The sequence below is a fragment of the Fusarium redolens genome (assembly GCF_020744475.1).
Source record: "Fusarium redolens strain MPI-CAGE-AT-0023 chromosome Unknown BKA55scaffold_1, whole genome shotgun sequence".
In the NCBI taxonomy this organism is placed as follows: Eukaryota; Fungi; Ascomycota; class Sordariomycetes; order Hypocreales; family Nectriaceae; genus Fusarium; species Fusarium redolens.
The window spans coordinates 920887-940048 of NW_025763664.1; the positions used below are offsets into that span (position 1 = coordinate 920887).

Here is a 19162-nt window from a genome sequence, read left to right on the forward strand (position 1 = left end):
CCTCACGCCTCTTACCGTTTCCCAACTCAATTCATCTGCCTCAATCGGAACGGTCCGTACTGTGTCAATCCTCTAATACTCAAATCACCCATCCATTTACCCTTACCTCTTCTCACCGTCTCCTCATAGACTCGCATTCGTTTAACAGACTACCTCTGCGACCCCCTCTCTTACCGTTGTTGCACAAGAGAAACTAAGAGTTTATGGGCACCCGCTAATAAAGGCCCAGACGCCAAGTTGTATTTGCCCCAGTTTTCAACCCCAGCTTCGTCAGAACCCCCAGACTCCATCCGACCAGAGCCAGAGCCAGAGCCAGAGCCAGAGGCTGAGGGAAAGTCCTAACCCACCTTATGACCCAAGCGTCCTCCACTTTCTGTCAATGACTTCCCGGGTCCCGATCTCGACCTTGCATTGACTCTGATCCGAAGACGACGACAACAACCGAAAACGTAAATCACCGACTCTCGAGACCTATCTTTTACGGTCGACAGCTTGAATCTTCACTTGACTCGTCAGTACGCCATCGCGCGCCTAATCTTTCCAGAGGAGTTTGGTCTGAACGTGGCAATACCAGTTCCCAGCCGTCTGGAACCATCCACCAACGTCACATCAAAGATCCGACAACCCCGGCCGTACGGACGATCCAAAGACAACTTCGACTATACATACACGAAACAGCTAGAGACCCAACCCGCATCTTGAATACATCACAAACCTCCATACGCTACCCTCCAGCGAGGCACCTCTTTGCCACGCTGTGACTACAATGCTGTGGTCAGGCGCTGGCATTGACGCTGCGCTCCTCATCGCAGCCTGATGCGCTCCCTCCGAAACTCCGTCCCGTCCGGCGATAAACAATCTAATCTATCCATGAGGGTCGATATGGTCTCAAGAACCTCTAGCGATGGCCCTCCACCTGGGGGCGGCCGACAATGGAAGTCACTGATCAACAAGATCCCGAGACGAGGGGTAGGTTCAGCCAAGTTCATGATCAGAGGACTCATGCTGATGAAGTGGTGTAGATGAAAATAATCAGTCAACATCCTCCCGAAACTAGTACCTCCGACCTCGACCTTCACCTCAGATCTCCAGATGGTCACTCCACGAACCCTTTAGAAAGTCAAGAAACTCATATCCGACAACTGCAGGCCATTGTTCAGCGGATGCCTCGTAACTTTCCCACTACGCCCAACCACGTCGACTCAGCCTACAAAGACTTCGCAAAACATAAGGAGCAATGCGCTACACTCTGCCGACATATTCTCACAGAAGAACTCGGTCGCGGTTCTCGTAATGGTGGCGACCTCCCCCGCCGTGACTCAACCCTCGATTCCCCACAAAGTCCTGGCCAGATCTACGATACAAGAAGTTCTTTCAGTGGAAGAAGTCTAGCTGAGGTTGTCTCCGGAAGTGTTGGAAAGAGCATACATCAGACTGATGCTTGGCTGTCCTCTGTGCGTGACTGGAAGAACTACCTCGAGTCCCTCGCCGATGCTTGCCGGACGAGTCTAATTGAGACGTACAAGAACAACGAGCGCGATGCAACGCCGGAACAGGTGGAAGCCTTGTTCACGAATAAGCGGTTTCGAAAAGAGGCTGTGCAGCGAATGCGCAATGCCAGTGTAACCCGGGTCATGTCGGCAGATCCCCAATTTGTGTGTTTCGTCCTGGTCAGATCTGCAAGAGACCAACAGCTGACAAATTGTAGTTTCCGAAATATGAAATGCGCTTTTACGATTACGAGAGAATTAAGCAGGAGTTGAACGAAATAAGGCAGCTTCTGCAGACAGGAGAATCGGGAATCTCACCTGACCGAACCATTAAAGAGTATGCCATCTCGCAGCGCGGTGATGCTATACTAGAGTTCGCCAACAATGCACCTGGATGTAACCACAGCGACCCAGCACTACGTTTTCGAGTCTCGTCTTACATGCTCGCTGAGACGTCACCTATCTTTGCGCGCATGTTTGCAGGGCATTCTAGCAGTCTCCATCTATATGACGATGATGATATTTCGACACAGCTCCCGTTGCCCCCAACAAAGTACTTCTGTAAGGACGGCTCCGAAGCCAAACTTTACCGCATGCCACAGGTTGAACTGAACCATTTGGATTCTCTGGAGATTTTATTACACGCAGCACACATGCATAACGAAATGGTTCCACGAGAAATCGAATTCGAGCAGTTCGTTGCTATCGCCGAGTGTTGCATGCGATACAAGAGTACTTCTCCTCTGGAACTCATTGTCGAACACCGATGGTTGCCACAATGGATGCACAAAGGTGCTGATGACATGCCAGATGGGCTCTTGGTCATCAGCTACGCTTTTGGACTCCGTCGACTCTTTTCGCGAATGTCAAAGACTACAATTCTGAACCTCGTCGACGAGAAGGAATTACAAGCTAAACCTTGGCCTCAGAAGATCAAGGATAAGATCTGGGCTGTTCGTTGCGCAAAGATGGCACAAATTCACGAATGCTGTGTCAGCGCTATCCGCGAGTACATGAAGGAACCGACACACAATACGTTGGAAGGCTCGGAAGAGCTTTCACTAGAGGCGCGAGCCAGTTTTTCTTCTGATAGCTTACCACCCACGATGTTGACGAGTACACCAAGATGTCCCAAGGGCAGCCATTGGTGTGACGCCACAAACCTCGGATGGCTAATGCTGCTTTACAATGAGATGAACCTTCTGCCTCATATCATGGCACCAGATGCTTTGTCTCACTTACCCAGGACACAGCCACAATCGAAGAGTCTGGCACAGATTGTTGATGCGTTGAGGAGGATTCCAGCACCACCTACACCCGTACATCGAGGCGTGTGTGATCCTGGGCCAATGTTTCGCTCTGCCATCAGTGATATTTACAACAGCGTGCTGGGCCTGACACTATTTGACATCAGTGGAAAGAGCCATGGTTGGGGACTCTCGAAACACAGAGAACGAGAACCTCAAACTCAGCTCAACAAAGGCCTTGATCGGATGGCTGCACCTGATCCGAACTACAGCGTCGCTACCGAGTTTCCCGAGATCGTTCGTCTTCGTATTCTATGTCAACTGGATGAAATTGATGATCTTCACACAGCAGCGATGATCAGCCGAGCATACTACGAGACCTACAAGAAGCATGAACTATATTTAATGAGAAACATTCTCCGTATGGATCGGAAACGGACAGCGACTCGCAATCACATACCAATTGGTCCCACCACCAATGAAGAGAAGGTGCTCAGAGATGAATCGGAAGTGTTGAAGCGCACGCCAGCGGATACTGCAGACGGCATCACTCTTCACAGCGTTGTTGAAACAGAAGGAGACTATACAGACTCCGACGATGATGATGATAGTCTTTATTCAACTTCAGTAACCCCATCCCTTCCAAGATCAGCCGCTACTACGAGCACAACAACCAGGGGACGTGATTATCAGGGATCGTCGGACCCTGCGCTGATCACGGATAGCCCCGCACGGACACCACGCGCCCGGACCGGGACACCCACATCAAGATCCACCGGCATCGGATCTCCGACGACCCCTCGACAGGCCGTATTCGACCCACCACCGGCGTCTCCGACCACCGCACCACCAATAACCACAATCGACGAACCTCCTCTCACAGTCGAGGAAGCAAATCGAATTCTTTGGCCAGAAGATGCCATTCGAGCTTCCGAGTCACCATTACCAATAGCTCCAACAGGCATAGAAGGCATTCGCGAAAAGTTCCGCGCTGGAGATCCGGCGTTTGACGCGGGTCTTGAAGAGAAGACGCTTGTACCGACTGGTGAGAAACAATTACGAAGTGAACATGACAGACAGGTCGGATTACTGAAAGGCGGTGAATCTTCAAGTAAATGATGCAAAGATTTACATGACATTTATACGTTGGCATACGCAATTTTTGAACATCTACATATGATAGCGAGCGATACTTGGATGGACATGATATATGCTGTGGTTTGGCGCCCAAGTGACTTAGCATGGCATGGCACGCTGATACCCTTTGGCGCGAGGAGTTGAACTGTTGGATATACTTAACATTATTACATTTACCGAGGATGGATTATTTATGGCGTTGCATAAACTTTTTATGGGATTTATGAGATGCTCATACGATATTGATACTGTGCTCTGGCGTGGCGTGGTGGTTAACATAATTGACCAGGATCCTGAACCCTCGTCATCTCACCTCTGTCATCTCACAAATCAAATCATAACATTAGTCAATATGTCCCGTCCACTTAATCGCCACATGTCCTGTCATCGGCAGCCATCAGGTAAAAATGATCTTCTCTGTCCTTCGTGGGTATATTCACCCACATCAAACATCCAGTAGGTCCAGACCTCTCTGAGACATAGGGTAGCTTGCTAATCTTTGACTCCAGCATTACCAGGGACTACGCATGGGTTGAGGATGACTATATGGCTTTCAGCAGCATCATCTATCATGGATCCGACGAACCATGGGAAAATGCCCAAGAGTTCTTGACGTGGTGGCGCCGTAGATGTTGAGGATTATACTTGGGCTCACGGTGTCGGCACTGTTAAACTCAAGACAAAGCGTTTGGGAATAGAAGCTGTGTAAAGAATCATGGCGAGATAATACTCAAAAACGTTGTCTACGCGCCAAACTACATCTGCAATATCATAGGCGGAGGAGACCCCGACAAAGAGATCGAGAAGATGAAGAAAACTTTCAAGGGGGAACTACCATACTTGACCATCAGAGGATTGTATCGAAGACAAATGTTGCGGAACACGTATCAGGTGCAATTCGATAAGCATATGGGATATCGGGAGACGATAGACTGTGACTGGGCGTTTGCACCGGCTCTGAATGATTGGGTAAGTGAGGCTTGGGATGACACGAAGGGCTTCATGGATCATTTTAGGTTTAGGTTTGATGAAGCTAAGGGCTGTATGATGGCGGCTAAGCATGCTAAGAAACTTGCATGGGAAGCTGGGTTCGACTTTTCTAGTAAAGAGGGATTTTGGATGATGATGACTGAGAGTGGTCTGGCTGAGCTGTTAGAGAAAGGTCGGAGAGTTGCTCTACCGTGAATAGTCATTGGAGACTGAGAGAAGATGAATTAGAATAGGGTTGGGTAGAGTTTGGAGACTCTTGGCGAGATAGGGCTTGTGGAGAGATGGGTGCTAGCTTCGGGGTTAAAAGAGAACTCCGTATTTGATCTTATTTATCGAGATGCATACCAACTTAGTCATTGGCAATGTGGTGTAGTTGCTTTATGGTGCCCTTTGAGCTAGCAGGAGGATACTGGCTTGGAAACTTGTGGCTTACAGCCTTATGGCAAGGTTGATGGCGAGTCAGCAGGAAAGGAGGCTGAACTGGAGTTCTCGCATTTAGTTTAGCCAGTGTAGAGTAGATAGATCAGAGAGCAGATATGTATCTATACTGTAAATGCCTTTTGACGGACTTGATGGCGAATGTCTTGAATTTCGCTGATCTGGTAATGAAAATACAGAATTACATCCGTACTAGACCTCTGAAAGAAACTGGTCGTAAAGACTGCAATTGAACGAACCCTCAGTGACTCATAATGTCAGCATCTTGAGAAAGACACCCAAGCTTGGAATGCTATACTATTGTATTGCCTTTTGTTATGGCTTCTTGTAGTGAGCTTATTCGACAAGGACTGCCAAGAGGCTCCCAGTGGCTTTCACGAGTCCTTGAAGAATTGTTAACTCTCGGGCATGACTCTCAACTCTATCCCCGTCCCCTCCTGACCTAGCAACAAAAAATCCCATGGCTGTTATATCTTTAAAGCCCTTATGCATGTCCCCTTTCCCTGTGGTGAGTTCCCCGGAGCGCGCGCATGTTGTCGTTACGTTATATCCAGTAACTCTTCAGTCCGGCAGCCTGATCAAGCCCAGTTTTGGCCTTAAACGCCCGGACTCTTAGCCCATCGGATTGGGAATAGGAGCTGTCAAGTTGATGGAAGCATACTAGCTGATGGCTAGTCATGGGGCTAAGTTGAACTTGTCATCTGCCTGTGGGATCTAGTAGTCGCCCAATGCCTTCATTCGACTATGTTGTCCATTTCACAGGGCACCTTTAGCGAAGCTACCAGGTTAACAACTGCTTTTAGTCGAGGCTATTACTTGATTAGAGCTTGGAGCTGTGGATTATGGATAGCAAGAGAAGTGATAGGTTCATGTCCATGTGATTTAGCAGAACAGCTGGGAACTTGTGTACTCAATAGTTGAATAGGAATTTCAAGCTTAAGAATACGAATGTGATGCAAAAACATGATTCGAAGACACGGTTATGCGCATTCGGCAGCCGGCATTCAAGCTTTCCACCTGTGCTACCTATATCAGGAACGTCCATGGGACGAAGCCATCGTTTAACATACCAGTTATTCGGTATCACCGTTGGACCCTGCATACTAACATGGTAATAAAACCATTATTGGCACTTGGAAATGATCTTCGTTGGATGAAACAGTGTAGAAGAGGCGGAACACTTCTGTAGATCGCTTACCGGCGTTTGGACCCTTCAGCACAGAGCAGTCCACCTCATTCCATTTGCCAAAGCCCAATACTCAAGAATGCAATTAGTCACCTCTAGAATTTGAGTAATCAAGTCCGGCAGTCGACCTGGCGTCTACAAGCTCTAAATAGTGAACTATGCAAAAGCATTGAAGTATTTGGGTAGACTTGTCAAAAACCAAGACCGAGAACTCAAACATTTAATTAACATGGGAGGCCAAGCATATAATTAAGCTTCCTTGCCCGAGACCCTTGCCGATATTGGGTTACCTCGTTCTGTGATAGGAATGACATATAATGGTCCAGGCCGTGAAATGGGGTATCTTGCATTCCTCCGGGTTCCTGGAACCACCACGTTCTTGGCAAGGTTTAGCCTCATGTAAGGTCCCGACGGTTCTATATGTTCCTGCATTTAGTATAGCTTCACTAATACACTTTATACTCGTACGTGAGGCTTCTTTTATAAAGTGTTTTGACAATGTCGTGTAAGTTCCTGTTCTGCTCTTTGTTTTCTCTTTGACGAAAAGTGCCTGCCACCAACTCATACCCTCTTTGTCACTCCTTATACTATAATCTAAAATGAAGCCTGTTTATGCCTTGACGTTGTGCCTGGGCGTCACTGATGCTGTGGTGTTACCAGTCTTCTCAGCTCCCAAGGGTGGCTATGCACTTCCTCGACCTGATTCAGATGATACAACCGATTCTTCAAAGTCTGCGGCAGGATCAAAGACAAATTCGGATTCCATGTTTCCAGTCTTTGGAAAGACAAAGCCAAAGACTGGGTTCCCTGCTTCTGCCTTGTCGCGAAGACTTGCCAGGGTTGAACAGACCTATGGCTCTGATGAGGAGTCTACAGTTGATACGCCTACGGATCCATCTGATGCCACTCCATCAAGTTCGTCTGATGATACTCCCTCAGGTTCTTCAGATGACACGGATGAGGTGTATGCTGAGCCATTCATGCAACCGACTTATGTCCGCTTTGGCCCAGCTCCTGTTGATAAGCCAGAAGCAGCCCCCAAGGCCCAGTCAAAGTCTAAGGATACTGCGAGTGTAGCCAAGCATGGAAGTGACGATGACTCCAGCTCTGGCGGCCACAAGCAAAAGGGCAAGGATAAGAACAAGGGGAAAGATGGCAAGGGAAGGCACAACGGCGATGATGACGCTACAAAGTCTCGCAACAAGCCTGAGGATTCACCAAAGACATCTTCCAGCAGTGTAACAGATTCAGTATCTGTTACTTCGACCAGCACCACTGCACCTACGAGCTCGCCTGCAAGCGATGACAAGGGCAAAGGCAAGGGAAAAGGAAAGGGGAAGGGCAAAGATGACGGTGGTAGGCATAACGGAGATGACGATGCTACCAAGTCCCGCACCAAGACTGATGATTCCAAGACTCGATCATCGGCTTCACCAACGGCTACTCCGGCGTCTAAGAAGGGAAGTTCTGGAAAGCATAATGGTGATGACGATGCTGGAAAGTCACGATCCAAAGCTGAGGACTCCAATACCAACTCTAAGAAGAGCTCCAAGAAGGGTCCCAAAGACGACTCCAAGTCCAAGCCCTCCAAGAAATCCTTCATCACACATCAATCTGGCTCAACATTCGATCCCAAAAGCGCCAAAGGCGGCGGCAAAAACGGCCCCGGCTACAGTTCTTCTTTCGACATCCCCAAGCTCAACAAAGGCTACATCCAAGCCATCCCCCCCAAAGCCAGCACCATCAACAACAAGTTTAGCTCGCGAGTAAAACCCCGTCCCCAACTCGACACAGAAAAGGTCCGTCCCATTTCCTCCTCCCTCCACAAGAGAAATGAAAATGTACTGAGTCTCCGTGCAGCCGCGCCCTTCAACAGCGCCGCGATCGACCGCTCAAAGTGGTCAGTGACGTGTGATAGCGTGCATGAGGGGGATGCGTGTAAGAATGCTATCGATGGGAAGGATGATACTATCTGGCATACCCAGTGGGAGAGTAGTGAACCTGCGCCGCCGCATAGTATTACTGTTGATATGAAGAAGAGCTATAACGTCAATGGTATTTCTATGCTGCCGAGACAGGATGGCTCGCAGAATGGGTATATTGCGCAGCATCAGGTTCTCTTGAGCAAGGATGGAAAGGCCTGGGGTTCACCTGTGGCGTATGGGAATTGGTACAACGACTGGACTGTCAAGTATGCCAATTTCGATACACAGCCTGCACGATATATCAGGCTCGTTGCTCTCACTGAGGCGAATGGTAATCCTTGGACAAGCATTGCAGAACTCAACGTCTTCCAAGCGAACGACTACGTTCCTCCTCAGGCGTCAATTGGCGCTTGGGGTCCTACCATCAACTTCCCCATCATCCCCGTCGCTGGAACCGTTGATCCCAACACTGGCAGAGTCCTCGTCTGGTCCTCTTGGGCTCGAGATACCATGTCCGGTGGTCCCGGTGGTTTAACTCTCACTTCAACTTGGGACCCAGCAACTGGCCAAGTTGCAGAGCGTCAAGTCACAGAGACAAACCACGACATGTTCTGCCCCGGCATTTCCCTCGACGGAAACGGTCAACTCGTCGTTACGGGCGGTAACAGCGCTGAGCGCACAAGTCTCTTCGACCCCGTCAAACAAGTCTGGGTATCCGGTCCCAACATGCAAGTCGCACGCGGGTATCAATCCTCCGCTACGACCTCCACCGGCAAAGTCTTCACCATCGGAGGATCCTGGAGCGGCGGCGAGTCTTTCAAGAACGGAGAAGTTTACGATCAGAAGAAGAAGACCTGGACACTGCTTAACAAAGCTGATGTTCAAAAGATGCTCACGGATGATGCGCAAGGCTTGTTCCGCTCTGATAACCATGCTTGGCTGTTTGGTTGGAAGAGCGGCACTGTGTTCCAAGCTGGACCGAGTAAGAACATGAATTGGTATTACACTGAGAAGAAGAATGGCGATGTCAAAACGGCGGGGCAGAGAGGTTCTGATCGTGGTGTTGCGCCTGATGCTATGTGTGGTAACGCCATCATGTTTGACGCTGTCAAGGGCAAGATCCTGACTCATGGTGGAACTCCGAATTATCAGGATTCGGATGCTACTACTGATGCTCACATCATCACCGTCGGAAATCCTGGTACGAACGCTTCTGTTTCTTACGCCAGTGAGGGTCTGTTCTTCCCTCGTGTTTTCCACAGCTCTGTTGTTCTTCCCAACGGCAACGTCTTTATCACGGGTGGTCAGCAATACGCCATCCCCTTTGAAGACTCAACGCCCCAGCTTCAACCTGAGATGTACTATCCCGAAAAAGATGGGTTTGAGCTCATGAAGCCCAATAACATCGTAAGGACATATCACAGCATCGCTCTCCTCCTCCCCGACGGACGAGTCTTCAACGGCGGCGGCGGTCTCTGCGGCGGCTGTGACACAAACCACTTCGACGCTCAACTCTACACCCCTCCCTATCTATACGACTCAAAGGGCAAGTTAGCCACACGCCCTAAGATAACTTCCGTGTCTGTGTCTACCATCAAGGTTGGAGGAACAGTTACTATTCAAACGGGCGGAGCTATTGTGCAAGCTTCACTGGTGCGGTACGGAACGGCAACGCATACTGTTAACAGTGACCAACGGCGTGTTCCCCTGGTGTTGACTAACGCAGGAAAGAATTCGTATTCGTTTCAGGTACCTAGTGATCCTGGTGTTGCGCTGCCAGGATATTGGATGTTGTTTGTCATGGATAAGAATGGCGTGCCGAGTGTGGCTTCTACGATCAAGGTCACTGGTTCATAGGCGTTTAGCATCATAGATTCGTTTGATTAATTTTAACATAAAGTTCTATCATCTTTTCTCTTACCTCCTCGTCAATCATAATTCTCTTGCTGAAGCCAGAGTCGGAGCTAGATTTAAAAGGATTAGAGGTCGATTATTCAACTAGAATCCTGCGCGATCTTAACATCATTTTCTTCGGCAAAGAACACCCTCAGAAATCCGACAAGAACGGTGTTCGGATAGAGATGCTTGTATCTGAACATCACCTCGATCTTGCTGCCGACCTTGGCAATAATTACTCAAGAGGTGCCCGCCCATCGATCCTAGAAACATCTGACCATGGCTGGGACGCGATAGCGCTGTCCACACTCCTCAACATCATTCACAGCCGTCATGATAAGGTACCCCGAAGCATAGATCTCGAGCTCTTCGCCAAGATCGCCGTCATAACGGATTACTTCGAATGTGCCGACGCGCTGGCTATGGCAGCCGAAATTTGGCGCTCCAAGATTTACGATTACGAGACCGTTGATAAGTTGGATAGCACCTGTCTGATGTGGTTTTATATCTCCTGGGTATTCTCTTGGCCAGAAATGTTCAAGTCGACAAAACAACTGGTCGTCATGAACTATCAAGGCCCGGAGAACTTTGAGCTGAATGGCCTCCCTCCACAAGGATTCCTCGGTAAATTAACCTCCCATTTATGTGTGTGATAGCCCCCCTGACATACAGTCCAGAAAAGTTGGACGAATTGAGACCAGAAAAGATCGAAAAGATTCTCTCAAAACTGGATGGGTTCAGAGATCAGCTACTGGTTGAAGAGGGCTGTCCTAAAGCGGAAAACGTTCAGTGCAGCATGATGACACTTGGGTACGTGAGGAAACTGAAAGACCGACTCGGAAAGCTGGATCCTCCCTTTGTCAGTCCTTTTACAGGCTACAGCATCGGAGATCTCTGTAATATGATCGAGACTTTTCCTTGCAAGGCAATTGTCCACATTTCAAATCGTCAGTGCTATTCCATTCGGCCGGCGAGACTACCCCCAAACCCATGCACTGTCAGGGCAAGAATGTACAAACGCATTCAACCCATCAGGATGGAGATCGACACTGTCGGTTTTAATGATTTCGATTCTAGGAGTGGTCCAGGAGAGATATGAGATAATAGTGGGGATGATGCTTCTTTGTTGCAATTACCTTACCTATTGTGCTTTTTGTACTTTGTGGACTGGATTACAGTGCTATTCGTCGTTGCCTGACGATGTGTGCAGGAGGGTCAGGCTGTGAGATATGTGAAGCAAATCCAAAGATTTATTTATACGGAGAAAAACGAACCTTGGGCTGTAAAAATAGATTTTGATCTTGATTAATGTTCATTTATTCAATAGTGCACGGTGTTTAACTTGTTTGGGTGATTCTGGGTGAGTATGTTGGCAAATCTCATATATATCAACCGTACAGGAACGTACACGTACACTTGCGTACGGCTGCGTACGTGATGATAGCATCACATTTGGTCCAAGCCCGAAGCAAAGCAGATCACCCCGACAGTACCAGCACCCGAACCAATTCCACAACCAAGAACAGAACCGTCCGTGACGGGTGAAGAGGACTACGATGAGGAGGAAGATGATTTCACGATCAAGATGAGAACCTTGGACAGCTTGTTCTACGGGACAACTGATCCCCAGGAGGAAGATAAAGAAGTCGAGATTCGAATGCGCGTGTCCAGCTACCATCTGTCTCTTGCATCTCCAGTCCTCTCTTCACAGCTGGAAGTGTCTCGTTCACAGCCGACAACGCGCGCTCGTCGACCAGCCAACGACATATACCTCACGGGATGGGATGCAAAGGCTTTGGCCACCGTATTAAACATCATTCACGGTAAAAACTTTCAAGTACCTCGAACTGTTGATTTCGACTTTTTTTACACACGTTGCCGCTATCGTCCATCACTTCCAATGTGTCGAAGCAGCACAACTCTTGTCCGAGTTATGGCTCGCAAGTTTCGAAAAAGATGAAATACCTTGTTTTAAAAGCACTTGCCTGATGTGGCTGTTTGACTCTTGGGTATTTTCCTGGGAAAAGGAGTTCTCGCATTGCGCACAATTGGTCCTCTCAGAATACCAAGGCCCTAATACGGTTACCTTGCACGATCTTCCCCTGACTGAAGTGCTTGGTCGGTATTCCCACCAAACGTACATCTACGCTAAGCTAACCATTGTTAGATAAAATTGACGGTATGAGAATCATCTTGGTAAAGAAAGTATTCGCGGCTCTCGAAAATCTAGAGCAGACCCTCTCCGCCAAACATAGTTGTCCAGAACTGGGTTGGAACAATGTGCTGCTATGGCACTCGGTGCGTTGATGCGAGGAAAACGCAAGTTTCGAGACATGAAGGAACCTTATCACGGACTCAGTATACCGCAAGTACTGGCATCACTGAAGGAGTTTCCTCACATGGCAGTTGTCTTTCCCAGCGAGAATCATGGTCAGAACTGTACTGTATATGCGAGGTTGAGGCCGGTCATCGACAGAGTGGAGGAGGAGGTCAAGGATATCGATCTGAGCTATTTTAAGTCCTAGTAATATTCATATTGCTTGAGTCCGGTAGTTGTCCATGTTGGAGATTTGTGTAGAGAGGTTGTGTCTTGTTGCTCTTGATCTCTCTGTTGCTCTCCAGATGAAGTGTCACTAATCTTGGGGACAGCAATTTACCATTTAACATCGTCAATAAAAGTCCATCTTTTCCTGGCGAGACCCATTTGAGGTGCAGGTTCCTGCTCGTGCTTCAGTGGCGCACCTGTTTTGACAGTGTCTGGCAGATGCAGGCTTCCACCCCTACACTTGACACTCTCTCTTACCGAGCCGTCTAGCCTTTGGAAATGTTTTCTCAGCTCTTCTTTCTACTTACCTCTTCCTTCTTCTCCTCCATGCAGCAGCCTTTCCTTCATCGCGGGCTTCCTTCCACTCAGCAACACCACAGCATCATGGCCGTCTTTACTCACGACATCGTCCCCGATGGAGATCTTTATATTGTCCTGGAGGATGCCAACACGCTACGTACTATTCCAAGCGTCTCTCTCCGCTACTTAAACATTAATCTTCCTGAGTACAAGCTTGATCCTTCCGTTGTGAACCTCCCAGAGACATCGTCTGGGCTTGAGCTCCCCAAAGTCCAGAGTAAGATCATCCTCACAAATAAGATCAAAAACTAAGATAACTGTTTAGAAAAGGACTTGGAGTATCGATTTAGAGTCTCATCTCATCATTTGACTCTTGCCTCTCCAATGTTCAAAAAGATGCTCGATGGTTCCTGGAAGGAATCAGCACCAACCGGAACGACCCCTACCGAGACGACCCCTATGGATAAGACTCCGACTATTGTCGAAGCTTCTTCGGAGACCCTAGATTCTGTTACTTCACTAAGTCCTGTAGCAGCCTCAACTTCTGAGGCCCCGCAAGTTTCCGCCGTGCGTGAGATCTCAACAACAGGCTGGGATGTACACGCCTTCATCACAGTACTCAGAATCATACATGGTTGCAATCGTCAAGTGCCACAAGCTGTCAGTCTCAGCTTCTTTATCGATGTTGCTGTCATTGTCGACTATTATGAGTGCGCCGACGCTGTGGCTATTGCTGCGAATCTTTGGAAACAGACATTCCTCGGGCCCACCAAACTCCCCATAGGAGGAAAGATGTCGATCATGTGGTTATGGATTACTTGGGTTTTCTCTTGGCCCTCTGACTTCACTTCTGCAGCTTACAGAGAGGTGCGGAATAGCGAGGGCCTAGATCATGTTGATACCCATGATCTCCCCGTTGCTATGCTCCTTGGTATGTAACCTCATATAGACAATACGCCTGCATACTGCTACCAATGACCTTAGAAAAGTTGGAGAAGAAGAGGCAATGGGCCTTGGAGCTTTTCTGTGCCAAACTCGTTACACTGCGAGCGGAACTCCGGGAAGGCCGTGTGGGCTGCAGTCATAAATGCAGGTGTATATTACTCGGTGCAATTGATGCCGCTGAGTACGATATGCACCAGGAGCTTACGACTTCTGGCCCACCATACTCTGAGATCTCTATCGCGCTGAGATCTCTATCGCGCTTATTGATGATGTTTGGGAGGATATTGATTCACCTGATTGTCGGGACCCTTCCGAAAGGAAGCGAGGTCCTCCTCGTCGTTGCGGTCTCCAGAAGCTGATGCTTCCAACCTTCAATGCGATCGCAGGGGAGTTCCACAAGATCAGGATCACTGACTTTCAAGCTAAAAAGGACTGAGATATTACATATTTCGCTGGCAACTGCGGGCGCATGGGTATCTCTGTAGGCTGGACGTGAGGTACACAGAAGGATGAATGGCGATCAGTGGAATGGATAAAACGAAAGCTCAAGTACGAGATCTGCATGTATGAAGAATAGTTTTTATTTTGAGATGCACCAACCTCATCATCGTTCACTGGTGACTTCAGCTGATTGCAAACACCGAGTTGCTTTCCGAGTACCCAGACTTTAAATGGCCCTTCATTTTCTTCTTTCACGAAAATACAACTGTGAGTTCTTAGTCCCGTTTGTCTTCACCTAGCAATACTATAACATCTCCAACATGAGGAGCCAAGAAAATGACAGCCGTTGCCTGCGTAAAGTCCAATTGTGAACATTTATGAGATATTGACGTAGTTTTCGATCTCATACTCGTCATTTCAGTTATCTCTACTGGGAGGTACAGGTTCCTGTTGGCGTTTCAGCGGTCATGTGCATCTATTTTGACAGTGTCTATCAAGTGCTATTTTTTCACTCCTGGGCACGCAACTCCAAAAGAGATCTCCTGGCGCGCTGGTCCTTTCACTCCTACATCCTCTGGGGAATCGAGCGCCTTATCACTCTTTTCTTCTCTTCACACCAGAACCTTTTCTCCCATCGCGGATTTCTCTTCTCTTTCTCAGCTACAAACTCAGCCACAACACCATCATGACAGTCATCACGCACCACATAGCCCCAGATGGGGATCTCTACATCGCTCTGAAAGAGCCAAACACGCAGAAAGTACTGCCAGACGTTTCTCTTGCCAACACCAGTGGAATTTGCCACAGTACATGCCCGACCATGATCGTCTGGATGTTCCGTCTATGAGCTCTCCTCTTCCCGCTTTCAGAATCTCTGGTGAGAGCTTCCATCACTCTAAGAAACATTTAAAACTGACTCGAGGATCCAGATGAAGAACCTGTTGACATCCGACTCCGCGTTTCTTCTGGCTATATGATTCTGGCTTCACCCGTGATCAAGAAGATGCTCCATGGTCCATGGAGCAAAAATGCTGAACCCGTTTCTCCTGAGTCAGATACCACCTCGCCTTCTTCAAGCACGTCAGCTCGCGAAGTTTCTACAATCGGATGGAATGCGGATGCTTTAGTCGCTCTGCTCAACATCATCCATGGCCGCCACAGCAATGTGCCAGAAGAGGTCAACCTCAGCTTCTTTGCCGACTTTGCGGTGATCGCGGACTACTACCAATGTGACAGAGCAGTTCTATTTGCGCCTATTTTGTGGTACGAGCTTCTCTACAAGGCCCCTACGGAATTTGGAAGACAACATATTCTGTGATTATACATCAGCTGGGTATCCTCCTGGCATCGAGCCTTCGCCGATATGGCAATGTTGATCTGGAAGCATGGTGAAGGCCTGGATCTTGTCAAAACATATGATCTCCCTATCGCTGAGATAATTGGTGAGTAGTTTCAGATTTAGAGTAGTTCATATGAAGACACTGCTCACATTATGGATAGAGAATCTAGACACAAAAAGACAAGAGGCTATCAATGCAGTCCTGGAGGAGCTTAACAACATCGTTGAGGAGCTTCAGGATGACCAAACTGACGACACAGCCTGGGATGGTTGGGGTGGTGAGCCCACTGACCACAGACGCCGTTGCACGGCACTGGGTTCAGCGCTACGAGAGAAACGCCGAATGGACAAACTCGATCCGCCGCTCACAGTTCCATACATTGGATATTCTTTCTCGAAAGTCATCAAAATGGTCAACGGGTTTCGTAAACTTGATAATCGTGTCGAATATGTGACGGAGGACGGAATTGAGCAATGGCAAGTACCAACGGAACAGGAAGACCGTCCCAAACAGCGACTGAAGAACAAAGTTGACATCACCTTGAGTGATATCGAATGGCTCAGCCTGGCAAACTTCAGAGATTGAGAAGATGGGAAAGAAAAATTCCATACTTCACTATGGATATATCAGCATTGATGTTTTTTTTTGGTCGAATGATGGCGATGGCCATCCAAATGGATGGTAAAATAGTTATGCTTTGAGAGTTGCCAGTGGCCATACTCAGCCTGTACAATATTAGCTTAAACTTCAAAGGGACACATGCCTCAAATTGCTATAATATTTGATTTTGACAACTTTGGCTCCTTGATACGCTTACCTGTGTCAGCCTGTGAGAGGTCTGAGTTGTCAGTGACAGGCAGCGGACAACCCAGGAGGCACCAGATCCAGATCCAGATCCAGATCCAGATCCAGATCCAGTGCGTAGAATTTTAAAGACTTCCGCGCATTCTGGGTTCATTTCTTCTTCTTCACCCCTCCACCTCCTCCGGAACTGGGAGGCGTAGTACATCTCACCCAAACATCATCATGAAGTCTATCTCGTACGTGATAGACCCAGATGGGGACATCGAGCTCGTGCTTAACGAGCCAAATGCACAAGATATTATTCCAGAAAGAGTCCTATGTGGAGATGGAGATTCCACTAGCACATCACCCACCACGGACTTCAACAACTCAGTACTCCACGGACGATACACGGTCTTTGATAACTTCGACACCCCTACATTTGTGGACGACTATGGCGATTTGGACTTTGTGGAAGAAACTCCCGACGTAGTGCGAATGCGAGTTTCCTCAAAGCACCTGACATTTGCTTCTAAAACGTTCAGCGCTATGCTTCAAGGCCCATGGGCTGAGGCCTCCTCCTCATTTTCTTCCCAGCGTAGCCCCCGCCAGGTTGCGACCTCTGACTGGGATGCCAAAGCTCTTGCCATTGTCCTTGATGCGATTCATGGCCGTTTTCGAAAGATCCCTAGGCACATCAACCTCGTGCTCCTAGCTCGCATTGCCACCATCGTCGACTACTACCAATGCTATGAGAGCTTGGAATTGATCAGCGGCGTGTGGCTTTGTCAACAGTCTGTTACACAAGAAAATTTCGATTTGTACTCCGAAAATTCATTACTGCGGCTGTATGTCGCATGGGTCTTTGAGAACGAGGCTATCTTCACCGTCGAGGCCCGCAGGGTCTTGAGGCACAGCAGGGGACTTTCAGAGTTCGAGCTGAAAGAACTTCCCGTTGGAGGGATTCTCGGTAAGTACATGCTCAGGCGGATCAAAGCTTGATATACTGACGCTGTATCAGATGTCCTGGAGGACAAAAGAAAAGAGCTTATCGGAAGGGTCTTGGAAGGTCTCGATATCCTGCGAGAAACACTCCGCACGGAGGATGCATGCCCCGGGCTGGGCTTATCCGACTGTTCCTCTGCATTGCTTAGGACGTTAATGCGAGAGAGATTTAGATGGGAGGATGAATATGCGCCCCTCACGGCCCCTTACGACGGATACAGCGTTGTCACGATGCGAGGCTTGGTGGAAGGGTTTCCTCGACCCAAACCTTTACATCCGAGCTACGATAACTCTGGACGCATCAGCTCTGGCGAACCCAACTTATATCATCAGCATTGTACGTGCACCATTCAGGGGCGGATACAGAAATTGATGAAGGGGATCAACAACGACATCAAGGGGTTCCGCCCTTCGCGCATTCAAGGCTGGGGGTTGCGTCAGAAGGATGATGACTAGTTAAGACTTGGCAGTTTGTATGAGATTGAATTGTTTGCGAATATCGAAGATTGAAAGAGGTTGAGTTGAATGGTGCCAGAATCTAGGGATTGGAGTCAGAATTGCTAGCTTTCCTCTACGTATTAATCACGTAACTCCTTCACTCTCATTTCTCTTGCCCAGATCTCTGCTTTAGGCTTAGTGATCTTGGTCTGCCTTTAGACCTCTTCTTCCTGAATCAAGGCTGGATTTAGAAAATCTCATGAAAACCTTTACCCCTGGTTCCCAGAATGCATCGTAAGCTTATGATATTTGTCTAAAGCCACAAACTGCAATTGACCGACCATATCTTTTGTATCATTTATTTGTTCGTATTTCGATCCTTATTGTGGATTCTTCAAACTGTTTGCCAGCGTATGTTGACTCTGTTTGCTTTTAGTGGCGGACAGATGCATATCATCACGGACCACAGCAGCCGCTCTGCCTTGCACACCTTGCTTTAGCTACGTGCTTGACAAGAGCTCCTCTTCTCCCCCTCGACTTTTTCTCTTATTTCTTCATCCCAACACCAACACTGGAATACAGAAGCAGAAGCCATCCATCATGAAGTCCATCTCGTACATTATTGACCCGGATGGCGATGTCGAGCTTGTTCTCGAAAACCCAAACTCTCAGCCACTTGTCCCCCGTATTCTCCCCTACGAAGGCGGTCAGGATCACGAGAATGACGAGAATTACGAGGATGGCGAAGATGCCGAAGGTGACAAGAACTTGGTCTCCTATAGCTTCCCCTTCGAAGTCTACCAGGAAGACGAGGATGATGATGATGGCGAGGTTGGGGAGGGTGAAGAGAATGACAAGAATGAAGAGGATGATGAGGATTCCATGAACGAACCAACAGTCGCCCGTCCCACGCTGAGTGAAAGATATTTCGTATTCGATAATCTTCTTTCTCCTGTTGAAGCTAAAGGAGACCTCTATCCTGAGATTGAAAGAGTCTCTATCGAGACAAAGGTCGCTCTCGAGGCCAAGGCCCCCCTAAGGCTGAAGTCCGGATGA

The 19162-nt window shown here is 48.3% G+C and overlaps 7 protein-coding genes across 7 annotated transcripts; all 7 read left to right on the top strand.

Moving 5' to 3' along the window:
• Window positions 1-882: 882 nt before the first annotated feature.
• On the top strand, window positions 883-3856 carry BKA55DRAFT_495400 (uncharacterized protein; the record flags this gene model as incomplete). The annotated part of the gene is made up of 3 exons (XM_046186281.1): window positions 883-969; window positions 1023-1655; window positions 1709-3856. The coding sequence occupies 3 exons, from the start codon at window positions 883-885 to the stop codon at window positions 3854-3856; spliced, it is 2868 nt and encodes a 955-aa protein (XP_046056034.1).
• Window positions 3857-3962: 106 nt separating this feature from the next.
• On the top strand, window positions 3963-4596 carry BKA55DRAFT_4027 (uncharacterized protein). The gene is made up of 2 exons (XM_046186047.1): window positions 3963-4330; window positions 4384-4596. Exons 1-2 carry the CDS (start codon window positions 4068-4070, stop codon window positions 4508-4510), a joined length of 390 nt encoding a protein of 129 aa, XP_046056035.1. The 5' UTR covers window positions 3963-4067; the 3' UTR covers window positions 4511-4596.
• Window positions 4597-7087: 2491 nt separating this feature from the next.
• On the top strand, window positions 7088-12269 carry BKA55DRAFT_682355 (uncharacterized protein; the record flags this gene model as incomplete). Its single annotated transcript, XM_046198327.1, has 4 exons — window positions 7088-10262; window positions 10397-10933; window positions 10987-11168; window positions 11754-12269. The coding sequence occupies 4 exons, from the start codon at window positions 7088-7090 to the stop codon at window positions 12267-12269; spliced, it is 4410 nt and encodes a 1469-aa protein (XP_046056036.1).
• Window positions 12270-13238: 969 nt separating this feature from the next.
• Window positions 13239-14458, top strand: BKA55DRAFT_531926 (uncharacterized protein; the record flags this gene model as incomplete). Its single annotated transcript, XM_046189263.1, has 3 exons — window positions 13239-13431; window positions 13480-14085; window positions 14139-14458. The coding sequence occupies 3 exons, from the start codon at window positions 13239-13241 to the stop codon at window positions 14456-14458; spliced, it is 1119 nt and encodes a 372-aa protein (XP_046056037.1).
• Window positions 14459-15225: 767 nt separating this feature from the next.
• Window positions 15226-16465, top strand: BKA55DRAFT_531927 (uncharacterized protein; the record flags this gene model as incomplete). Its single annotated transcript, XM_046189264.1, has 4 exons — window positions 15226-15346; window positions 15470-15803; window positions 15870-15982; window positions 16041-16465. The coding sequence occupies 4 exons, from the start codon at window positions 15226-15228 to the stop codon at window positions 16463-16465; spliced, it is 993 nt and encodes a 330-aa protein (XP_046056038.1).
• A 441-nt stretch (window positions 16466-16906) lies between these two features.
• Window positions 16907-18124, top strand: BKA55DRAFT_588050 (uncharacterized protein; the record flags this gene model as incomplete). The annotated part of the gene is made up of 2 exons (XM_046194736.1): window positions 16907-17633; window positions 17685-18124. 2 exons carry the CDS (start codon window positions 16907-16909, stop codon window positions 18122-18124), a joined length of 1167 nt encoding a protein of 388 aa, XP_046056039.1.
• Window positions 18125-18706: 582 nt separating this feature from the next.
• BKA55DRAFT_682360 (uncharacterized protein) lies at window positions 18707-19162 on the top strand (the record flags this gene model as incomplete). Its single annotated transcript, XM_046198328.1, has 1 exon — window positions 18707-19162. One exon carries the CDS (start codon window positions 18707-18709, stop codon window positions 19160-19162), a length of 456 nt encoding a protein of 151 aa, XP_046056040.1.